This window comes from Zophobas morio, unplaced genomic scaffold (genome assembly GCF_036711695.1).
Source record: "Zophobas morio isolate AGI-343-1 ecotype UQ-CSIRO unplaced genomic scaffold, CSIRO_AGI_Zmor_V1 ptg000002l, whole genome shotgun sequence".
NCBI lineage: Eukaryota > Metazoa > Arthropoda > Insecta > Coleoptera > Tenebrionidae > Zophobas > Zophobas morio.
Window position 1 is genome coordinate 25628221 of NW_026972107.1, and position 26928 is coordinate 25655148.

A 26928-nucleotide genomic window follows, 5' to 3' on the forward strand; every position below is an offset into this window, starting at 1 on the left:
CTTGTAAGCAAACACACATGGAAGCAAATTTATCCATGTATTCTCGCATATATATAATAAAGAATTTTTAAAAATTCAAAAACGTTTTTCTATTCCAAATCACAACTATTCCAATTTTATTAACTATTATTTAATGCTCACTTATGTTAACTATAAACGAGTTACGAATTAATAAAACCAGTGTGTTTCTTGGAATAATAAAATCACTCCAAATATTAAGTATTTTTTATTAACCAAAATTTACAATAATTATGAATTATGGTATTGAAATGACTCCAATACGAGTAATGGGTATCTACAAACTTAATGTTGTGAATATGATTATTATGCCTAAAGCTGGAATCACACAACAAAACAGATGTAATAATACAACATTTGATATTAAATTTTTGATTGTAACATCATCGGTGGACTGTGAACATATCGTTGTGCGATCCCAGACTCAATTATTCGATAATTTCACTATAGAAACACACAAGTAAAAAACCCAACGGTACAAACGGTTTCCTAAAAAGTCTTATCACCAACGCAGTCATTGAAATTCTGTATAGATACAAGGTACCGCAAGGTGTGTATGTAATAAAAAAGTCGACAAAAATAAAATAAATCGGCGAAGTTCAACTTTGGGAAAAAATAAATTCACAACAATTCCAAGCAAAATATACAAAGAAAAAAAAGCAAAATCGTAAATAAAACATAATAAAACAATTTATTAGTTAGCAGTCCTGAGGTACGACATACCACAAAAAATCAACAACCTATAATGTGACAATTTCTTTTAAAACACTTGTAACCGGATACAGAGTCAGCACTCGCACAGTTAAGACACCGGTTAATTCCCTGCAATTTAGAAGTTGTTGCTTTAATGGTCATCAGTTGCTGTTGCAGTTGTCTTGATCTTGAGACACATGATTACTTTCGCTTGGAGTTGTTGTCGTTGAAGCTGGCCTGAAAGCGGCTGCAAAGGGGAATCTTTTATGGCATTTCTTTATATATTCTTCTAATTGAGCTTCGCAACTGCCGAAGTCGCCTTTTCTTAACGCTTCCATTACATCTACACAATTCTGTGGACAAAACACACAAGAAATGTCAAACAAAGTTTACAATAACGCATTGCTGAAATTGCTCCTAAAAGGCCAGGATCGAATTCTCCTAGCGGGCAAAATTATTTCTCATAGTGAAGTTATCTATGTTGCGGTTGAATTCCCCATAACGTAAACATGGATATAATAACACTCTATTAGCTACACGAGCAAAATCAATCAACAATAAAAATTGTTCGTAACGTATTATCTGTTATGATGGTCTCTTACCAGACTAATTTAGAGGTTGAACAAATATGGCATTTGCCTGAAACTGATTTCTTGTTTGTGGTTTTTCGAAATTCTATTAACTTTATCTATCAGCTTTTGGACTTTGAACTAGAAGAACTCGACTCTTCCGAAACTACAAACATTTGACTGCTTGGGGGATTTAAACGCGACTTCGGAAAATACCCTTCATTTGCAGAGTTATATCGATTTTATTATAAAAATTATAAGCACGTGGAAGTACCAACAACAGATAGCGTGTGGATACCGTATTGTAAGTATGTTAAGCGAGCTCCTAGGCGTTATTTTGTCTTAATGACAAGCAATAACGAAACTGAGTTTTTTAAAATGATATTAACGCTACTAATCCAGCGAATATTACTGACTCCCGCCATAAAAAATAAATAAATACTTTTGACAACAAAACATAGTAATCCTAATCGTCACTGCGTCTAACGCGTATTCGCCTAAAGAAAAATTGCAAAATTAAATTTAAAACACGGTCGCGAGGTCATCAATTCTAATGAAATGAACAAATTATTTTAGTTATATGTTACATCATTGGACTCAGCATAAGCTAAAGAACTTGATGCAATTTTATAACATCCTCTAAAAACCTTAGTACAATATGTGGAGAACTTTATGTTAAGACTTGTAGGTTTTTAAAAATCGGCGCACCGTTTCGGAATAATTTATATTGTTCCAATGTACTTACTTGTAAGTTTATATCTCCGTATTTATTGTCGTCAAGGTTGGTAACGAGATTGAGAGCAGTGCTTTGGGTTTTGTTATCAAGATAGTACATCATTCTAGAGCATTCCAGTGCGGCTTCTAAACTATGGGGGTTACTTTCTAGGTATTCTTTGTTGAGCTGTTTGGCGTCTTTTCCATTAAATAAGAGTTCCGTTTCTTTCGTCACTACTTCTTTGACAGCTGGATCCCAAGAACCTTTGTTTTGGTTAATTACTTCGTAGAATCTTATCAGGCAACAATGTAGCTTTGGATTGTGTGGTACCACCTTGTGAGCCCTTTTCAAGGACTGGAGCATCAAAAGAACTTTTTCTAAAAGAAGAGGAAAAGCACATCATGGAGACCCGCAAACAAATCACTCACTTTTCCTATAATAAACTTCAAAAGCCATTAGATGAGTTTCTATCCGGTTTTTCGCTAGAGTTTGGAGGGGTTGGAGGAACTTTATCGCTTGTTCGAGAGGGTCTTCCACCTACGACAATAGTTAAGCACATATTTTAAATTAAAAGGGCAAAATGGTAATTATGCTCTTCACTAAAGTCTCACGTCATAAAGTTTGAAAATCTGTTCACTGCTACAGAACTGCAGTTTTGCGGATGAATGTTTGGGCATCTATTGCAATTCATCAAAATGCTTTATCCACTTCGTGAAAGGCATAGATTACCAATCCAAACGCTTTCATATACACACCCTTGCAAGCTTGTCTGGTATTAATTCATCTAACTGAGGAGCGTCCGCTTCGACATCGCCTTGCTGTCGTGACTTATGGTGGTGATCTCTTTTAACTTGTGCTTCTCTCGCTTGAGCACTCTCCTGTTCTGCCTTCCTTCGCGCTTTCCTCTGTTTATTCCTCAATTTTTTCAATTCCGAAGGCGCTAGGTTCTCTGCAACAACAAAGAATGATTGTTAACAACCTTGGTAGCGTTCGATCACGACAATTTTGCGAAATTCGCAAAAGTTAAATGGCTTTTCGTAATAATGATCGTTTCGGAGCAAAATCACTTCCCTCTTTCACGTTAGAAAGAATTGTTATTTCGAAGGCTGGTCAAGATAACAATTAATCAAATGTGCTCTTTTTTGTCACCTACGGCGTTTCAATGCACCGGTAGTATTATAAGAAAATAATTTGTTAACATTGTTTTTGGCATCACGCTATTACAATAACATGAATTATAAGCGGGTTAAGGTGTACCGCTGTCTGAGTAAAAGGGAAAGGGTTCAGCAGCCGCATTTCATGAAATTGCATCACACTAATTTCTTATTGTATCGATATGAATTACGCTATGTTTACAATCACATTGTGAATTTACCAATGGAAAAATGGTCAAAATTGCATGCGCTACAGGCGATTGGGTGGATGAATGTAAACATTAAAATATGCAAACTAACCGAAAGTAGTCGCAGAACTATATAATTACTATTCAAACGTTAAAGAAGTATTCTTGCTGCACGCACAGTGTCTGAATTTACGACGGCGAAGATATTTATGACCGCTACTAATCTTCCTCAATGTATTAATGAAACATGAATACATTGGGCACCTACGGCATTAAGTCCATACAAAACCAATCATTATGTCATAAGTTAATTCTGTAGGTGGGTTATCATTTAATGCTTCCCTTTGATTTTTATAATTTACATAATGTAGCCTGGGGTGTCTTCCGCTTTCTTCTAAAATGATTTAAATTATTATAATGTTTCAACTGTTATTATATTATAAAGACTATTTTTTCTTTCAAGAGAAAGGTTATCTAATAAAAAGCACTATATATTATTGTTTATCTGTTAGTTAGTCGATTATTGCAACCAACCTTTGCTAAAGATGTAGTTATTAGTTTAATAGATAAATAATAGTGGAGCATTGAAAGTCTCCAATCTCTATATACAGTGCTGAGATATATAGCACGACAACATATTCAATTTATTTATTAGAACAATACAAACAATTTTCTTTAAAAAAAGCATAAACAAATAATTTTGTGACCCAAAAAAAAAAAATTAAACTTCGATATTGTAAAAAATTGGATAAAAATTAAATTACATTGTGCATATATATTTAGATTTCCAAGACACAAGGAATACATCCTCGATTTTTCTATTTTCTGTACAGTTCCCAATGTTTCTGTGGAAGTCATAGTGTTTTTGTTGTTTTTTTTTCACATTGTAAAAAGATAAAAATGTTAAACGTATTTTGATTTAAATTTTTGGGTGTAATAAAAAACAAAAAATACTTTAGTTTTCTTTAACTAACCAAACATTATTAAAGATACCAAACTAAAGGAAAACGGTATAAGGTAATTTTTGTAAATTCAGACTTTCAAAAACGTATCACCCAAGACACTCTTCGTACGAATTCAGAACTTTACGTTTATCATTTTAAAATCTAATACACCGAGAAATTGATTATGCATATTCCTTACGGGTCATGTCATGTAATACCTCGATACCAAATATGAAATTTGTGGGTGGAAAGTAATTGAGACGTTGAAAAAATTTGAAACTGGGAAATTTCAATATTTGCTGGATAAATATGAAATCATTTCATTATTTAAACAAATATGTTGAAGATTATTAATCGTTATAACACGGAGCATCTTCTTAAATGATTATATTGAGAACCCATAATTTAAATATCGAGATATCTCTGAAAGTTATTTTTGTATCCACTAAAATTTTATTGTTTTGTGAAATTATATATTGTCATCAATCGTTTCGCTCCTCAGGCGTATATACAATTGTTTGTAGTCGCAGACTCCTACGCAGTCTTTCAACTGATTATCTTTTAACACAATAGTGTTATACATCATTTTGTTAGAAAAATAATCTCCCAAATTACTAAATCGATTATCTGAAATTTTAAATGCATTTTAGGATTATATTACATTATAGTAAAATGCTAATCAATATTTACATCCTCTTCAAAAAGTTGAGGACGTCAACTCAAAATTTTGTTCGTTAAAACTTGCTGGAAATTTACGGCATGAGATATCTTTTTACTTGCAGATTTATTAATCTACGATACTTCTATTTCAACTCTTACTGTAATATACAAATAATAATAATGATAATAATAACATTTTTAGTATGAAACTCTTAGAATATAAAAGAACAAACTTTCTGATTTTATTACCACTCATAAAATATACCGAATAATTACAAAAGATCCACTAAAATTTGTTTTTTGATGCCCTCCAGAAGAACTGATAACGTCATTTCAAAAAATCATTAAATAAACTATCGTTAAAAAATATGCCCTGAAATGGAGCTTGCTCTGCTGTGATTATACATATTTATTTTTTTAAATTGATTTCACAGATGTTTCAACCAAAATTATTCAGTCACACTGCCATACTGCAATTTATTTATAATGCGTTATATTTAAGTTTTATTTATTTTTCTATTATAAATACATATATTTAACAAAATTGAAATAAAATTTTCGCAAAAAAGCTCCAACATACGACAATATTCTTAGGTTTATATTTAGGATGCGACGGCTGAAATATTATTCAAATATCAACTTTCTTAGAGCAAAAAATTTCGGAGAATAAAAATCAGCATGTTGTATAACACTGGGACATTTTTTTAACTCTGAACATATGTAAGTAAGTATGGGCTTAATCCCTATAGTATATTTGCTAAAATTAGAAGAACACCAACACTGCATTCTACATTGAAAATACAATTGACAACACCGTAGTGTTAAATCTGAAGTTTGGCTTAGGAGGAAATAAAGATAGGTTGTAAGTTTATAACTAATTTATACTCAACTGCAGATTGTGGACGGATTTTGACGTTTCAAAAAGTTTTAAAGAGAAATAGTAAACTTAAATTCTACAAACGTTAAAATAAACGACTCAATTTGTTTGTGCTTGTGTGTTTCGTGATGGCAAGTTTAACGTTTTTTTTTTTTTTGACTGAAACTGAAATCAACAAGTGTTTTTTTAATTTTGGCAAAAACTACATAATTTACAATTTATTTCTAAATTATTGTTAGGTTGTTTTTGATATAATCTTATATGTTTGAAGAAAAAATAACATATTATTTTTAGAGTGTAAGTGTTTCGCATAGACTTGACTGACGAAGGTAGTGAGTCCATGGTCAGCACATAACGCCTTGCTTAATAATACATTATAATCTACTATTACGACAATAATTCAAACAACTTGACATTTATTAGTATTTTTTTCTAAATCACATAGGTTGATGCAACATTGGTTGGATACTTCCAATGCATTAAAGTGCTTTTAAAACTGAACTTAGGGATTAAGCCTATACTTCTATTCATATGTTCAGAGTTAAGTAGGATTTATAAACTTGCTGTTGACGTTGAAGTTCCCGTTGCAGTTGCTGTTCCCGCTGATGTTGCTTTTAGAGCTGAAAATCATTTATAAACCCCGTTGCCAAGTTGCCGTAACTTTGATGTTCAACTTTTGCCGTATTTAAAGGGGTTGTAGAAGAAAAGTGGAGGATTTAAGTTGATTACTACAAAAATTTACAATTTTAGACTTTTTTTAAGTTTCTTATTGTCGAAATAAGTCTACACATATTAAGAAAAAAAGGCAAAATATAGCCCCGCCCACCCGCCCTACCTCAATTGTGATGATTTTTTTTTATTCGTCGTGAGCTTAACTGCAAAATCCTGTGCATATTAAGAAAAAATTAAAGCCAAAGATTAAGCCCCATGCATACCTGCCCAGATCTAAATATGTAGTAATGAAGGTTTCATTCGTTGGCAGACCTAGGGGCGGAGCCTAATTGCAAAATCCATACTTTCTTACAAAAATTTACCATTTTAAACATGTTTTAAGGTTCAAAGAACAAAAACATGATCACAATTGAGATGGGGCGGGTGGGCGGGGCTTTTATATTTTGTCTTTTTTCTTAAAATACATAGTAGTTTTATATGTAACCGACCTTTAAAAAGATTTTTCGGTATAGTATAATTCTCATATTTAGGGGAAAGAATCGATAAAAAATTTCTGGAAAAACCAGTGGGTGTATTGGTTGACTTTTTAGACATGTTAGAAAAAAAATTGGAATTTTAACGCTACTGGTATTTATTTCTTGTAACAGCTCTTTAAAGACTACTCAAATTTTGAAAATGTAATGGCAGAATTTATGTTGAAAACTCTGGAGTTAAATTAGGTAGTTATGTCTGATCAGAAATTAGTGTGAAAATGACATAAAAACGTGTTATTTCCGATTGATCTGGGATCGGGCACACCAAGTTTTTTCCCTTAGTACTTAATAGATAGATAATTATAGATAAATAATAATAATAGACCTGGATCTTCACAACATAAGTAAACATTTAAATTCCTCTAATGGTGGCATCATGCGTTAATTACACATACAGGCACAAAAAATTCTTTCTTGTGCCTGCTAACAGTTATAACGTACATGATCCCACGATCGCCTCTTTACCCAACAGTTTTAGTTGCTTTTTGAAATTTCATATTACATATTTTAAGACGTATATTTTTGTTTGTCACTGTGCAGTGTTGAATCGGCCATCAGGTGCAGTGATTACGTGAAGAATAGCCCTCGCTAAGGCCCAATTGAATCTATCGTTGGCTCCCAGGTACATGCAAAACAAACCCCACCCTTGTGCTTTGTCATTGATTAGAAACAACGCTGGATTTGTTTTTTACGTGTTCATTAACAAAAATTACTAGTTATTAAGAAAAAACTTCGATAAGAATCGACACATTTTAGAAAACCACACTTCCATTCGTTAATGGAATGGATGTTGCAGACCAACTTGTGTCACCGAACTTATTTCTTTTACTCTTATTTTTCTTGTTTTTGTCGCTACACATTTTAAATTACTTTAATGTTGACATATTCAAAACATGTTACTACAGAGAATTAATTAAATTCTTATGTATTACTACTTCGGAGCCGGATCACGTAAAGACATAAAACTTGACGACATGGATACCAATGGAAAAGGTTTCAGGAAACGTAACCTGTACCTAAATCCTTCTGCAATGTAAACTTTTCTTTTCGTATTTACAATATCACCATAACGTAATGTTTAAATGATTAATTAGTAGAAGCGTCGAGTTTCATTCTTGCAATAGCTGGACGATGATGGTACAACAAAAAGCATTTAGCGAGATCCGTAAAAGACAACATTCCAAGAGGCCTTCAAAAGGAACATGAAATAATCAAAACAATCATGTTGTAAGAGCACAAAAAAATTCAACTTATACGACGAAATCAAACTAGGAACCAATTACACAACTCATTCACAAAATTTTACGGCTTAAAACAACACCTTCAGCAAACCAGAACAACAAGTTCCGATAACATAATAATGTGTGCCAAAATTCCTTGATCCAGTTTTTTAAAGGACGTTTGATGAACCAATTAGTCATTACAGATTAATTTGCTGTAAAATTACAAATTACTGTAAAAAAATTGCTGTAGGTATCTTAAGACGTTTCGTTACGAGCACAACTCCCTGACGAATTGTCAGTTACGAATTAAGCTGATTTCCCGTGGGGCAGACGTTGCTCTTTAAAATTCTATCACGTCAGAAACGTTTGCGTGTTTGGAGAAATTTCGCCTAAAATGACTCTCTGCGGGGATGTTGGCCTCCCATACAAATTTTGGTTAATCAAAGTTTTCATCTTGTTAAGATAGTATGTTTTTAGTGTCCTGGGAAGACCGTTTTTGTCCAAATAGAACAACTAGAATGAAATTATATTATAATACGAAAATATTTACTGCACGGACAGCGTTAGTGTAGTTTTTGTGTGGTTGGCATTAGAACAAAATTAATTAGCTTTACAATTATCCTCCAGGACGCAAATTATTTTGGAATGTAAATCTGAATATCTAAATTTTTTGTACTTGTTATGCAATATAATTAAATTCATGAACGACTTGAGTTGGTCTAGCTCAAGTGGAATTGAATCTTATTTGAATATAAGTTATGAAGTACTTATTAGCTATAGTGGAAAAAACTACAAGTAAAAAGCTCAAACTTTCATTTTAAATGAGTTTGTGAGTGTACTTATGACTGGTTACAGAAAGCACATCATAAATTACTTAGACTGTTACGGTTAAGTGCTATTAATAAGCAAAAAAGTGTGCAATGTTGTTTTCATAACAAAAAGTTGAGGTCACTTCCTGTAAAACACACCGAGGAATTGAATATTTCTATTACAACTTTATCGGCCTTTCTAAGAGAAAAGTGTACCATGTTCGTTAAGACAAGACTGTACCCTTCATTCTCAAAGCAAATACTAATACGATTTTTGGAAACGATTAATCTCTCATAAGTGAAAGCAATCTATGGGATTTGTAATACCAACGGAAGCTCCCAGAAACTGCAACAAATCAATAATTTAACATGACAGAAAATGAAATAATGCACATGTGACAAATCGAACCAGTTTTTAACCTGAGTAAAGTAGTTTCTAAAGCATCGATTCATATTAGAGCTGGTTACGCTTTCTTTTATCGTCAGTCAAGAGCAAGACGCAATTTCAATTTTACGCAAAATAGCACGACCAGAAAAAGCAAAAATACCAACACTTGGTAGCCTTCACTCTACATCTAAACATTCCTAACCCATTACATTATACTAATAAATTAAATTGTAAGAAATTTGCTAAATCTTTCCTGGGACAATTCACAAGCGCATTCCTTTGACACAATTCTAAAGTTATTTCAATTATTTAGGTAAAACGACATTTAGAAACGGTAATGCACGATTTTAGCAAGAGATACCACGCCTAGACCAGTCTCTGGCCATGCACTCTACCCCATACATCCGATAAAGTCATGTTCAAATTGCTTCATAACCGGTAAATCGGCACAAATAACTTAATTAATAAAAAATTTAATTTCCCAACTACCGCACTATACTAGAACTGTTTTGTTATCAACAGGTTTAATAGAAGTGAAAGGATCAATACACCTGCTGCAATTGTGGTAAAATGCCCACAAAGCCAGACTGCCGATTAATTATACCATTTTCGCTTTTAATTCACGGAAAGTGTTGGAGATTGACAAGTTTTTTAAACACGATGAAAAACGGTCAAAGACTTTATGGTTGATTAATGGAAGGAAACGGAAGCTTGCGACGGAAATTGACGGATTTACGAACAATTTATTAGTGAAGAAATTATAATTGATAATTTGGGTTAGGAGTTTTCGAAATTTCTAAATTGAATTGGAATTTTTATTAGTTAATAAAAATAATTATAAGAGGCGGAGCGAGATTAATTTTCCACTATGTTTCAAAGTATCCGGAAATATAGCTTAGAGTAATCTTTTTAATCCAAATGATAACTTGATTTAAGTGAGCTGTCATTTTTTGTTGTTCCCCTATATGATCTAAACTTCTACGTTTTAAACAGAAAGTCACGTTTCCTTTCAACATTTACTTTCGTTTACGTTGAGGTCAACTTAGCTTTTTACGAATTTGCATATTAAATAAAATAAAACAAATTCTGCACCAGTGGTGTAAAGTGGCGTGCATTAAGTCACTTAATATTTTTTTATGGGGAAAGACGGAGAGGAAAAACGAAGACTTATGTAGAAATAATAACTTTATTTTTTATTAAATAAATCTTTTCTTCATTGTGGCGCCGGTATGAGGTTTAATTTTTTTTAAGGTAAAAATTTTTCATTTATTAATTTTCAAAAAATTCAAAGTTTATAAAAATAACAGGCATCTAACGTTTGAATCTTAAAAAAATCAAATGTCAAAATCATTCGTACCTATTAAGACTATATATTAATGATTTAATAAAATTTATGATTATGCCATAAAAACTAAGGTCAATATTAAGCTGTGTCTTAATTTTAAGCAATAAATTTAAAATTACTGTTAAATAACTGGAATCACCAAAACGTAATGCATGCATTCTACTGAAGTTGTTATTTGCAAAAATATCTAAATAATGCTAATCAGTTCACAGTAACTACAAATATAACTATAAATTAACTGGTATGTTCTACACTACAAAATATCATGGAATATCGTTTAGGTACAATAAGTTTAAAATATCTAAATAATGCTAATCAGTTCACAGTAACTACAAATATAACTATAAATTAACTGGTATGTTCTACACTACAAAATATCATGGAATATCGTTTAGGTACAATAATTTTTGGAATTTGTCATTGAAAAAATAATCTGTTATTTGAAATCACTTTCTTTTATAATCAAATTGTCTTTAAACGAAATTTAAAAATAAAAAAATTGGTCTAACGTTATTGCCAATTTTAATTTTTTTACGATAACCCCTATAGGTATTATAAGTTAAAATAAAGTAGTGTGGACTGTTAAAACACAGATAAACAGGCATGCTACACCATGTTCCAAGTGAGTTTTTTCATAACAAAATCTTGTGATGACCCCAACAACAAGGTGTTGGATAGGCGTAGTGTAATAATAATAATAACAATACTGTATATTCACATTTGCAGGAAAGTTAAATTGGAAAATGTATTTATCCAATTTTGAGTTTTTTTTTTTCCAAAAATTTGGATGTCTGGAGTAAAACTCAACACGAAATCATAAACCACAATATATTCAGCAAAATTTTATCTAAGTACATATTTAATTTTTGTGGCGATTTAAAAAAAATATGTATCATTTCTGTCTCCCCATCGCTGTCTACGCTTCTCAGAATTATTTATACAATTAAATTTAACCTTATAATACCTATTATTCTGTACATTCCACCACTCTCCACATTCACACCGGATCGATGAATCGACAAAAATCAATGGTCAAAATCTCACATCAATTACTCAGCAAATTACTATGAAAGAAACTCGGCAACATGCCCAATACGGATTCAATTTAGATCACCAATACGGAAAGGAAAATCATACCAATCAGAAAAATAGCCCGAAATTAATTTAAATTGCGGCGACGTTGGCTTTCTTTAATTGACTGTACCCAAATTTGAGTGTTACGTACTTCCTGAAACTACATCAATTATACTTATTATTAGTTACACCACAAAATTAAGAACGAAAGCGACCACGCACAAGTTTTCTTCGTTAGCAGATCGGAAACTTCGACGTGCGGTCAAGAAACGAACCAATTCAATTATCGCCAGATATTAGCCGCGAGTGTTGGCCTGATTATATGGAAAAATCGTTAGGATGAAGGTTTTCCACCCAGTCAAAAAAATTAGTCACCACGAGGCATACATTAACTTCCACGTTGTTTTGCCAGACCTTGAGTTGCAATATGACCACGCCTCTAGCGGCCTATTTTAAATCGGTTTAATCGGGCGCCGTGTAAATCGACCTTTAAAGGTATTATACTTTCAATACCGGATGAAGTGTTTAGCGGAATGCTTTAGCACCTTTTCTTCACTTAATTGGGCAACACTATAGACTATAACATAATGAAATGTTATGTAAAAGTTAGAGGATATGCTTCAGAAGCACGAGATTAGGATCAATGTTTTGTAATAATGAAACGAAGGTGTTGATATGAATTCCAATTCTAATCTATTTTTGTTTTGATCGGAGAAATTTAATACTTAGTAGGTGGAAGTTAAAACCGGTTTTTAAGTAATTAACAACAGTACAACAGAATCGCCAATTTTACATAATATTATGAAGAAATTAACGTTATGGTTATAATAATTAGAATAAACGGCAATATCACACAAAATAGATGGAATGTTTTAAATATTCGAATATTTAATTAATTATATTACCTGTGAATTATTTAACGCTAAGACGTTTTGAAATAAAGGAAATATTTTAAATTTTATTAACGTTAAAGGTGTAAATGTTGTCATTAACCTAAACTGTTACATTCAAATTTCTGATTTTAAGTATTATTAACAGACAGTGCTTTTCTATTTTATACATCGTATTTTTAAATAAAAAACAAATACAGTTTGACAATAATTAAATGCTGCGACTGTAAATTAAAAAAACTAAATTAAATCTAAAACTGTTTAAGGCAGAACTTTCCTTGTTTCTAGAATATATTCAATCAGTGTTACAGAGAAAAACTGAATCGGCAAATTTTATTTTTTAATAATAATACCTATATGTTAAAATAAAAAATAGTACTGTGATCCGAGAATTTTGGAAAAATTAGACAAACAACTTTGACATCAGTGTTTATATTGCTAAAATTTCCAAAAAAGTTCTACAAGACATTTGCTTTTAAATAAACTTTTTTTTGATAATTGGTGTATGTAACCATTAAAAATACTGACACATTGTTAAATCACAAATAAGGCCTGCGTCATCCGAGACTTATTATTTAAGAAAATCTTGAGATGATCAGTTTTGTAGTTTCTAAGATAACTTGTAGAATTTTGTGATGCAACTTTAATTTTGTCTAAAGACAGGAACTAATTAAAAAATCACAGATATAGAGACTTTTTATCACATACATGACACTTCTCTAAAAAAAAAAGATATATCGACAGATAGAGGGAAAAGGGAGACGTACGTTTTCACTTTCGACAAGCTACAAAACGTCCAGAAAACATGAAATGGTCACTCATCAAATGGATCGTACCACAATAAAAAAAAAAACTTAATCAAAATGACATACAATACCTTAACAGATTTTTGAAATAAGATCGTTAAATGAGTTTTAATTTGATGCGTTTGAATCCAAGAATTTAAATGTATTTGTTGCAATATTGTAATCTTTATTACATACACGTATAAGCCCCTCCTCCCACTGGTGGGAATAAAAGCCCCATTATTATTCTTGCGAAGTAGTTGAACTTGTAAATGTGCCCCAACATCCCTAAAAGGTTGCCGACTTCTGGTTCAACTATTCCGGTACAATAAAATTACTGTCTAAAATGCTAGTGTTTTGTAAAATATCAAGCGATCAAGTTCAAGTCTTACATACCGCACATAATTTAACCTACAACGACTCAAATTTTTATACTCTGTCATTATCAACACCTAAGTTAAATATATATATTAAAAAATTTCAGGAGACTGAAGGTAATAATGAAAAATACTGCCGAATATTTACCTTGTGAGTTGTGGTGTGATATGTCATCGTTTTAGCAACATCTAAAATGAAGTAAATCATTAATTAATTATGTAACAATCTACTAATTACAATAATAACTCTCTGTAAATACCTGCTTTTAGTAAAAAATTAACAAGCCATCAAAATGCCTTTGTGCTGATTCAAATAAGTATGAGTTTAAGTTCAAAAATTTCAATATTAATCTCAAGTGTTACATACATTATGTGGTCTATTTTCAGGGACTTTAAATCGAATAGGATTTTGATATCAGAGGTGAGTAAATTATTTTCGCATATTGATAAATCTCGCTGACAAAAAAAAGAGGAAATAAATCAGTTTCTTAGGTACATTATAAAATTTATTCCAGCTAATTTTATTTTTTACCTATAGGTAAAAAGAAAACAGGTATGAATTATTAAACCACGGGTAAAGTAGTATGCTATGAGTATGATTCAAGTAAGTTTCTCCTCACAAAATTTTAAAATTTTTGGTAGGATCACACCGTATTCATTTTACTCAATATTATAAATAGTTTTATTCATTTTCTTGAGACATCCTGTAAAAGAAATTCTAGACAGGATTTATGCATTAAATTGTTAAAATGGTGGCAACACTTGAAAGCTGTTATAGTTTCTAAGTTTAATTGGCTAATGTAAAATTCTGACTTCTGTTTTCAAAAAATTTAAACTCCTGAAGAAAAAAATTAATCTGGATTAATAAACCATAATTACAGAATTTATAACGTCTATACAGGATTTACCTTGAAAAATTTTGATGACGTCATCGAAATAATCAAAGATCAAATAAATTTTGTTTAGTGTTTTCTCATATATACAGATAAGTATTATTAAAATACATAAAGTTTAACAATCAGTCCAGTAGTTTTGGAGATTGTCTAATCAAATCACCAACAGATGAAAAAGAAATGGCAGACCTACTTTTTCATATTTTAGTAGTTATAAAACGTCAAAAAAATTAGCAATAGTTTGTATCACTTTTGTGATAATTCCAATGTCGTAGTAATCATTTGAAGTTTCAATGAAGAGTATGGAGTTTCGGAGATTTTCCGCAGAAAATACTAAACGGTAAAAAAAATTGGCATAGAAACAGTTTGAGAATCCACCATTCTAACAAAGAAATTTCCAATATACAACTAAAAATTTCAAAATAAAAACATTATGAAGATCTGGGCATCGATGCAGAATTAATAACGGCCACAACCGACATTAATGTTCAAACACTCAAATCTTGACACTGTTTAGGGTAAAAACTCAACAAACCATGAGGACAGGAGTATTTTTATTTTATAAAAATTAAATAATATTTACTATTGTAAATTCTTGACATGGCGTCATTTCATTGTCGATGGGGATGATTAAACAATTTTTGGCTAACGTTTTACTATCTGCACGGTATTCCTATCATACACATAAAATTTGGCAAAAATAGATCGAGTAGTGTCGGAGATTTGACAAACATCGACACAGACAGAGACAGACGACAGGCAGATGGAAACGGAAGACCGAGGTTTTCGTCCCCTACGGGTCATGAAACGTCAAGAAAACATGACAGTGGCCATTAGTCGGATTAGCCTTATTGCAATACTTCCTTGGCTTACGCTAGGGAAGTAAAAACGTCATTATCTGTATTCTACTCTGATTTTATAGAACGTCTTAACCCAAGCCATATTCGTATAATGTAAAAATTAAAAATATACACATTTTAATACAATCAATCATTAATTCAGCAAAATGACGACCAATTAATTATTATCTCAGTTAGTCACAATGGTTGAATCCATAAATCAATAACACACAGTAATGAACTCTTGACAATATATGTTATCATCCTGATAACATGTAATAATACTACTAGTGGTACCCGTTATTAAAGTATTAAAGTAACAGCAACTTTCAGCTTTCTTTCTGAAAGTTTCCCTGTGACAATTTCTTTAATTTAGGCTCAATGGATAAGGTTAGACTTTTTCTAAGCACAAAAATATAAAATTATATTGGTTCAACATTTGTACTAATTTATAAATTTATATATGAACATATTATGTGGAACCTTGGACTGCGTTTGGTAAAATTTGGCTTTTAAAAGAATCCATGAAGTACTTGCTTATGCAGATGCGTTCAAATTCCGTAAAACTTTGGTCAGGTAACTTGTCTTTTTTTACACACTTCTTACATTTATCAATGTAGTTTTTCCCAAAATCGCTCTCCGAAAATTTCGCTACGTTACATAAAAATAGGTACTGCTAACCTACTATAATATATTTTTAATAAAAACGTCGTTACTTAAGTATCACGTTATGAGATTCTAAATACAAGTTCACTCAACTTGTGAAAAAAAAACTGTGACTCAACTAAATACTTAAGTCCCTTCTTGAATGCAATTAATCAACATACATTCACGATGGGGGTGGAATAACAATCAAATAAGACCCACACCATCCATATTTCTTGTTTCAGCAACAATGCTCTTGCGTCGGTTGACATTTAACCTGAATTAACAACTATGCCGCAGTTATAATGCACCTTTTACTACAAGAACGCAACAAGTGACACGGGGGCATAGAATTGCCACGCCCTTACAACTTGCACTGTATCCGATATAGAAATCTATTCCTCAGTGTGACGATTGTGCGCCTATGATGGTAATGTAGGTTAATTGTGCGATTTATGGTGGTTACGGTAGACAAAGAGCAGGTGTTACAGGACAAGAGTTAATGGCACTAAATAATCAAACGATCGAATTTCACCTGAACCTGACATTGATGTGTACTCGGTTTCCTGACATTTGCCGGTAATTGCTATGATTATGAAAAACTGATACGGTTCTCGAGGCGAAATTTTTCGTTACGTCATTTCACCTGACGTACCAATACGAATTTTGTAGAAATCTGTCCGTACTCATTATTAGTTTGATCTGTATTGTTGAGAACTACTTTCCAACATCAATCAGTGATTGACAATTCGAAATAAATATGACGAAATGATCTGGTTTAAGTTGGGCTCTGGAAAAGCGATTATTTTATTGTTCCGTTATCTTCTTATGTAACGAGTTGTTACAATAAATTTGCATTGTATTCTCAAATGTAATTTATGTGAGTTTTTTTTTAACTCAACACACCCTCTAGTGTTCTTCATTAACATGCTGTGCTGGAAGAACCAGAAAAATTGTTACCGATTAAAGACAACATTAATATGGAGGAGGTTACATAAGGGAATTGTAACTATTACAGAAGTAATTGTGCTATTTTTCTGCCTACCATTAAAAAATATAAAATATGTAATTAAAATGTGGTTTTTACACGCCTCTTGACAAATGTTACATAATAACTTTATCCGTGATACAATAAGGAAAATGTCTTTGACATTTCTAGGTATGTTATGACTAGAATAAAACGGGTGATAACAAAAATTTTATACAGATATAATGTCACGTCAAGCAGTTGTGAGGGCGGTAAATTGGTCGAATAAACAATATTCTGTGATCTACTTCCATAAACTAATGTTTGTAAACACAATTTAGTAGAAAAAAAGTCTAAATTTATTTGGACAGAACTTCAATCCCTCTTCAAGCACTATTAAACCATTCAATTTTATTAGATAAATTATAAAGCGTGATCAAAAAGTTTTCAGATTAGAATTGGCCATGGCAATATTTGTCATGTCTTTGATTAAACTGTAAAAGTCATGCATAACCTTTTTGATCATCCGTTACTTATTGATTCTGTAAATTTTATTTTTTACGATGATAATCCATACACGTTAGTAAACCACAAATAAAGAAGCATAAGAAAATATAAATTTGTTGCGAGTCTATAATAATAAATCACATTTTCTTGAATACCGAAAAACTTGAGTAACAGATAAAGTCACTGATAATCTTCAATTTTTGTGTTTTAGCAGACAGATTATTAAAAAACTTTTGTTGGGGGATAATCAATTAATAGATTATAACCCCGAAAAAAATATAGGGAGATTGATTTACCTGTAGAACAAAGAATAAAAATTAATCATAATACAGTTAAGATAAAGACTAGCTACTCCGGAACATTATCATACTTTTGCGGCGTACTCGAATTGCGGTGCATTTCTAATCCCCGACCAAACTGTGGTGAAAAATTTTGTAACCACCTGATACCTTATAATACCTGACCAAACTGCGGTAAAATTCTTACTTAGGAATTAAGTTACTGTTTCACTTTAATCAGGCACCTTAGTAATGAACTAGTAGAATTAGTATTAAAAATTCTGAATCAAGAACTTAATAAAATTTAGTAAATAACACGAACATAACATACTGTATCTCAATGTGGTAGAATTTACTGTCAGTAAATCCACTTTCTTTATTTTTCGATCCTGTTTTGAAAACGAACCGATGCTGACATACTAATACATACATTTACATCGTAATAAAATGTGGTGATGGTAATTATCATTATTATTGATTTTTTTATTCTTTGAGAATCAAAGGATGTGCATGATGAAGATGATGTGTTAGCTGTTTGTCAAATTTTTTGAGGATGGTTTGTTTTTTAATGATCACAAATGGATTGCATACCTTAAAACTGACGTTTATTTGCAAATGCAATCAAACCGAAGTCGTTAATACATACAAAACAATAGTAAATAAGATCTGACGCATTCTATTACACAGCCTCATTTAACGTAACATATACTCCTATTACGTTTGGAGGATGATAAAACCTGTCAAATCTAGAAAAAAAAAAACATTTTCCTATGAACTACTAAAAAACAAGAAGGATCATGAAGAATATAAAAAAGCCGATCAATAACCATAACAAACAAAAACGAATTTAGTGGCACTAACTAATATTTAATGTTTACTTGTCTAAAACGTACTTTTATCAAAAAGACTTAACCAAACTAAAGATTTTTTCCTGTCTTAAAAAAAAATCTTATTGTAAATCCCATTAAAAATTACTGTACGTTTAAATTGAATAAAAATACAAACTATATTTAGTACTTTTCTTTAGAAAAGTTAGTTATTCAATCTAAGTAGAGTCCAAAAATTAAAAAAAAAAAAGATTTCATCATTTCATCACTTCACATTTGCTGGGTTCATTTATTTTAAGTTCGTCATATCCTCAACTGAACAAACAAACGTAAACCATGGTAAATCATACAAAAAACAACAGTAGGCTTAGTTTAGCATTACATAGGTAAATAAATCTGGTAAAAAAATAAGTTGGAATTGATTAATGTAAGAACTATCAATGTTCATTTTAGGGAAAAAAAAGCAGTGTTAAAAACAAATCCTTATACAAATATGTACAATAATTCAACAAGGTAAAATCTTCGAAATAATAACCATCTACATAAAATTGAAGCTTAGTAATTACCCGTATGAGTAAAACAATTAACGCGATTTCCTACGGGTGCAGCCACATTTATTCCGTTCGTAAATATCATATTTGATTAACAGTGATTCAGTAGAAAAGCCACTCCCTAGTGACACATATGTAAACAAATTCACATTTAAAAAAATGCATTTTACTAGTGTACATTATTAAATTTAAATGTTTGAATGTGAGAGACTCATTAAAATTTGTATCGGATTTCTTGCAATCGCAATCTATATTCTTTCGTCATTCACCACTTCAGAGGTCCGATGTACCGACAATGAATTATTTAGTAGAACACCTTTGCTTGTAAAAGATCCATTAACTGATAATACAACTGATTACCTCTTTCATAACGATAATGTTCACGTTTAACAAAGAACGGTCAAACTTTGACTACTATGTATTTCAATTTCGTGGACAACCGTTTGTAAGAGGTCACGATTTGTCTAGTCGCTTGCACAACTTTGATACACTTTATAATGCAAAATTACTGTGGAAGAAAACATGCTTGGTTAAATTAAGACATCAAAGTGGGACTACCAATTTATCGAACGACAAAAAAAGATAAAATCAATTTGACGTTTACGCGATTTCAAGCATATTATAGCAACCAAATTCGTACGAATAATCAATCACGCTTGAAACACCTGTGCTGTAATTAGATTTGCTGAAAACAATTCGGTGTCGCAATACACCGGACTAGAAATCAACAATCGCCATGACTTATTGATCAACAACTTAGGTGATATACCAAAATTTAAACCTGTACGAGTGAGTATGTTACCTAACAGATCTCGTTGCGGTTTTGTAGCTACATTTAACAAAGCAAATACTAAACTTTTTCCAATTAAGAAATTATGTTGGGCATGTCGTGTAAACACACTAAATACAACACTTAGGGCCGGTTTATAGAACAGCGAGTTAAATATTTAATCCTCGATTAGTTTAACAGAGAATTAAAATGTGGAATATGAGACCGTGATTGGTTGAAACATGCACGTTTCCTAGCAACGGACCTCAGTTAAAAGTTAATCGCGAATTAATTTTAACTTCGCTTTCTATAAATCGGGTCCTATTATCCTATTAACCAAAGACTACTACAACAGTACGAACGCATGCAAATAAACACATGTTATATGTTAATCGTACATTATGAGCCATGCTGTGCGCCAGTTGCAACCATGTCGGTAACTGTAAATTTACGAAGACCAACCACTGGGCATTTAAAAGAGCGCCAATATGTTAACCAGCCACCGGGGAATGTAAAACTGAGTGTAACAAAAATAATCCCTTTGACGGGGTAATTAACTAATTAACGAACGACTACTTTCATGTTTTCTCGACGTTTCATGAGTCCTAGAATATGAAAAAGTAGGTCTCGCATTTTCGTCTGTCTGTCGTTTGTGCTGATTTTTATTAGATACCAAGTGCTTTTATTTTAATTCTGGTTATTGAAGTGCTTAAAACACAAAATAACATTATTTTATATTTGTGGTTTACGAACCCGCCTTGAGTGTTCACCCTTGGCATTTAAATTATCATAAAAAAAATCAAAAATGCGTTATTACACTTTATATCAGTATAAGAGTACTGACATGTGGTGTACTCTGTGCCTTGTCGTAAAAATGGTGAATTACTAATGCGAAGGTCGCTGGTCGATTAACCTACAGTCACATTTTTTTTACACTGTGGCTGGTATTATCTATATTTTTTATTATTAGTATTGCACGTGTACTGCACGTGTCGGAATTGATATACCTATGTCCTTGCTGAAATCATGATCGGAATATTTTCCAAAGGGAAAACTCACTACAAATACGCACAGGCTTGCGTTTTATCAATGCATTCATACTTCTGGAGCAATTGTTTGACCGTTCACCCAACTTGCCCGCACTCCACACCAAATATAAGTTAATTGATTAAATCAAAATTCGCTTGCCTTATTTTGCTGAAACTCGCGGAACACATTACAGTTATTATCAGCATTACACTTTACCTGCAAACCCAAAATATTGTATTATTATTTTAATTATACATATTTTATAAAAAATTCACTTCAAACATATGTAGTAACTTAATAATCCACCTCGATTTTATTTTAATTTATTGAGGCTTTCATAACAAACAAAAAAAATTGGCAGAATCAAATGTTATGTTCATCTAACACAGAAGACTTGGTGAATTGATTGTGCTTAAGAGACAAAGGTGTTATTATTACATATGTTTGACAAATTATTGTAGATCGCGTGTTTTAATATCTAAATGGACGATGTTTTGTGTCTATGTGACCTGAAAAAAAATTCTTCTTGAATAATAAATAATCAGAAAGTAATCATGTCACAAATTTGAAATATATGAACAAGGAATTACTTATATTCGATAATGAGATTTTACTACTGATATTAGTAGCATTAATTAGGCCATTCATTATACTGTTGGTAGACGGATAAAAAGTTACTAAATTCTTACTGAAATGTTTTTACGTTTGGTAATACTCCATCTAATGTTACATGTAGCAGTGAGGAATTTTTGCGATCACTTTTTTCTTATCCAAATGAGTATATTCTATGGTCGATGTTGGCTACATTGATTAAGTATATTGTTTCAATTATTACATAACATTCAGATATTTATTGAAGTTTGTAAGACGCATTTCTGTTTATTTCTGTTTTCTATAAATGAGTAAATAATTTAGCACTAGAAAATACATATTTAATTCACAATATACTCAACGTAATGTGAATGTCTCCTCTTTAGAAATATACATTTCATTATTTATATGTTGACTACCTTCAATTCATACTTTGGACAAGTTTAATCAGATTTGGAATGTTATATTCTAAGTGCTTAAATAAAAATGTGTTTACTTGCTAAAACTTGCATCATTTAATGCAACTACGACAGGATTTTTTTTGTAATAAATTTTGGAAATTTAGAAAAAAACTACGGAGCTTTGAACCTCTACCCATAACTAAAATAAACTTATTTAAAACTCACTATACGCCTAGAAAAGTGAGAAAAGCTTGATATTAACGCATTTTCACGTAACTTAATTAAGACAAACATACATAACTCGTTTTTGTGAACTTTTGTCAAATTCCACTCGAGTTACAATTTCTCCTTCCTTCTAACACTCCAATTTACAAAATTTCGAAAATTCTGAACATTTGATGTACATATTTATATTACAATATTATTAATATTAATACTCGCCAAAAATCGTATTGATAAACCACTCATAATTTTTAAAAACAATTAAATTTGTTTACACTCGTAAATAAGTAAAATTTTTACACGCGTTGATTTTTTTTTAATTTTTTAACAAATATATAAATATTTTTTTGGGACGTCAACAATTTTTTACTGGAGGAAACTAAATAATTAAAAAAAGGCAGAATGAGAACACAATCATAAATTTTTGTGTTCAAACTCTTTAACAGAGCTCTAATACTTGCTTTCACAGCCAGTTCGATTTACATAGTAGCACGCAGCTTTTATTTTCCGAGTAATGCAAATATTTAGTTAAATACTTATTAAAGAAGTTTTAAAAATAATAACAGCACAATGAAACTGTTTATTTTATATTTTAAATCCCAAACAGATCTTTTTTCAGTACAGAGTATTTCAAATGTTTCTCACGGTTTTCCATATTTTATCTTAAGACTAGAACGTTATAATTTCTCAATAACCCAAAATATCTATTTCTATTACATCTATCATTTTCTGCGCAATCCATGTTTATATCAAACTAAATCAATACAACTACTTGGTTAAAAAAAATTTATAAATAAAATTTTTAAACATTTTTTTCAAGATCCGGTAGTTTTAATAATACACGTTTTAATTTGATTTACTAAATAGAATAAAATATATGACATCACTGTAGTTTGAATTATATAACGAAGTCAATTTAGTCAAATGAATTTCTTTATTGCTATATACTTATTTGAAAAAGAATTTTTAAGGGACTGTAATTCGATCTTTAACTTTCAAAGGAAACACTTTCTCTCTCTTATGAGGGAATACAGCTTCCTTCAACACACAACTCAGATTTTATTTTAAAAAAATTTCCACTAACGAGACGGAACTCACGACGCTCTCCTACAGAGATCTATTTCGATGTTGCCGCTCTTTATCTTGTTTTTGATGCTCTAATAATAAAATTCCTTTCTTTAAAGTTTTGTTAATATAAACTTTTTATCATTATTTTTAATCCAGGTTTGTTAACGCCCCGGGAGTGTGGTAGCCTTAACACACTGAACAACAAATTCAAAATCAGTTTCGCTTTCGAAATTGCTCCAATACCATCAGGAATAATTAAAAAATACCATATTGTCCAACTGCTTACTTCACATCGTTTACGAGTGAAAAGCTCTTCGACCTTGATCAGTCACGAATAAGCAATTGGCGCGTGCCGCCCGATTCGCTCTTTCATTTTTCAGCAGTGTAACAGTGGGCGGTCGAACATTGCCTCCGGGTTGTCCGGACTATGACGCAGGCGAAAGTTCACTTTTGCTGTCGACGATCGAGCGGTACAGCCCTCGCCTCGAGCGATAACTGAACCGAAAAAACTGATCCATTTTTTAGATATATTAAGAATCAATAAAATATTATCGAAGATTGTAAGTATGGACTATTCAAAAACACGGTTGCGTAACGAAACAGCTATAATACGAAAAGGTGCTTTTGTTAGGATACGTTCTAAACGAAATTGATCACAAGCAAGTTATCATTATCATAAATTATAAAACGTTACACAATCGATGCAGTTTTTTCTCGATATGTTCTTTCGTAAATTGCAAGAACCATGGCGTCATCAGATAATTGTTGCAAGATAAAGTTTGTGGAAAAGGGTACTGAAAATTATGGGCATGAAATGTTGAACACTTGTTCATTCGAAGATATAAGAATGAGATTGATGGTGTTGTTAATGTGATCTGGAGCTGTTCTAATCGTTTCTCTCTCCAGATACCAGGCAGTGAAGCGCGTCAAAAATGTAATTTCTCGAACGTGAACTTACAGGTGAATTTAACAGGTAAAAGAAGGATATCCGCTGGAGGTACGTTCTTAAAAAATAAAAAACCGAAAAACCAATACAGCTTGAAATGTATACGGTAAGTGAATTCGCTCAACTGATAAACTTATAAGTTATACAAGCAATAACGTTTAAATTTATGGCCACTTTTTATTTTCTCAAATTGTATTCCCTATGTTGTTCGCCCGTTGGATTTTTTTTAATACCTCTGCCAAACTACAAAACTACAATACCAATTCCTATGAAATTTAAACATATCTTACGATTATTAAGAAAAATCATGAAACACGAACCAAAATTTACTTGTTCCTTCCCAAAAAATTATGAAGTCGTGCTGTTAATTTTTTTTCTAAATAAATCATATTTGAAGTAACAGGTCTTCAGTTAAAAATGTCATCAAGTTGGTGTTACTTTTTTGATAGGAGACATAGCGAAAAACGAATGTGTTTTATTAATCCATACTGTTGTGCATAATTGAAATTTTCAAGGTGTCAGCTGCCATCGATTAAATTTTAGGGTTACTGCAGACATACTTCATAATGTTTACAAAAAATCAAGACCAACTTGATGACTTTGAAGAGAACACCTAATGTGTAGTCACGTTCTTCATTATAATTATTATATGTGATTAAATAATTATAAATATTTTTAACTTGTGTATAGTGCTTATCTTAAAACATATGTTTGTAGAGCCAAATTTTGTAACATAATTTAGAAGGTTGTAGAACACTAATTATAATTTACATATTAATCTCCTCCGGAAATGAATTAGAGCTCAGATTATTACATAAATCTTTACTGAAAAATTTATCCTAACATGCTTGCGCTTTTAAAATGTTCGTTTACTTTTTACTTTCCAAGAGTAATTTAAGGAATTATTATACTGGGATTTATCCGACGAATGGTTACGTTCATGTTTTCTCGACGTTTCATGACCTCTAGAGTATGAAACAATATGTAGGTCTCCCGTTTCAGTCTCTCTGTCCCCCGTCTCCTAAATTACTAAACCGATTGTTGTCAAAGTTTGTATGTCCGTACTTTAGGACTGTCGTGTAGATAGTAAAACACTAACCAAAATTTGTCCAATAATCACACTAACAGTGAGATGCTATTTACTTTTTATAAAATAACACATTCCTATATTTGTGGTTTATGAATCCGTCTTGAGTTTTTACACCAAGCATCCAGATTTTCCCCCAAAAATCACTTTTTTACTTCCCCAGCGTAGGCCAAGGACGTATTGTAATCGAATCCGTCGATCGACTCTTATGTTTTCTCGACCTTCCATGACTCCTATAGTACGAAAAAATAGGTCTCCCGTTTCCGTCCGTCTGTCTGTCGTCTGTTCGGATTTTTATTAGACAGATAATTTCCGAAATTATCGGATTGTTGTAAAATTGTATATGTATATTAGGAATATCATGTAGATGGTAAAACGCTAAAAGAATTTGGTTAATCATCAACAGTTTGATGACGTCTGCTCGTTATGCTGGATTATTAACATTATCGATTTTGTATGAAATAATATACTCCTGTACTTGTGGTTTACGAATCTTATCTTGATTTTGTTTATTATTACTATATTTGTTTTTTGTTTAATCCGCCCTGTTCTTTACAAATATAGTACGCAACCTTGTTACAGCTAGCGTAGATCAGTGGTAAAGTTTCTACTACACAGACCCAGGGTCGACGGGCTGAAACTTTTTTTCATTGGATAAAATAAATTTAATAAAATTAATCACTCTCCCATTTTTTATTAATCAAATTAAGAACGGATCACCTCATTTTCTCGAAAATGTGACAATACGCACGTCGTTATATTAATAAAATAAGAATAACAATAATAATATTCAGAACATTTTGTTCGATTGAGACTTATTATTAACTTGAATCCTGTTTTGAGGCAATAAACTCATTAAAGTCAAACATATTTCTAAATGGTATTCTTCCGATGTATAAACACTTCAAACACTGCGCATGTTGCTGAGAGGCCATTTTTCCCGTTGGTTATCTGCTTTAAATATATTTTACATTGTCCGTACCTGTGCGGCGTCCGGCCAGAGGCGGATTTGTGGGGATGCATGTGATGCTGGAGCATCAAGTCCCCGAAGTTAAGGGGCCCTTCTGTTCTAAATGTAAAGAAAAATACAATGTATTTGCTTTAAGTTTGGTTATTACAAAAATACAATTCCGTCTTCGTCTAACCGTTTGTTGGCACATATTACCTTGAGATTTCCGCCGTTCCAGTAATTTATGACTTGCAGAGAGCCAGCCACCTACATAAAGAGCTCCCGCCGCCTGACTTGCATAATTAATTTTGTGTGGAACTATTCTTATTGGAATCGACAGTACTTACAGTTTTCGGATAATTATTTTGGTTTTGTTCAAAATTAATATATCTGAGCGTAAATAATATCTCAGTGGAAGTTAAAAAAAAACTTAAGTTTCAGCATG

General features: G+C 31.6%; 1 protein-coding gene across 1 annotated transcript in view; it reads right to left on the minus strand.

The window, feature by feature from the left end:
- Positions 1-213: 213 nt before the first annotated feature.
- The window catches only part of LOC135131585 (N-alpha-acetyltransferase 15, NatA auxiliary subunit), a 66530-nt gene continuing 39815 nt past the window's right edge, over positions 214-26928 (minus strand). The window contains exons 9-12 of the mRNA XM_064059399.1: positions 2751-2944; positions 2424-2532; positions 2026-2372; positions 214-1064 (exon numbers count right to left, since the gene is read on the minus strand). Coding sequence (XP_063915469.1) covers positions 873-1064; positions 2026-2372; positions 2424-2532; positions 2751-2944 — 842 coding nt within the window. The 3' untranslated portion in view covers positions 214-872. The remainder of the gene's footprint in view (positions 1065-2025; positions 2373-2423; positions 2533-2750; positions 2945-26928) is intronic.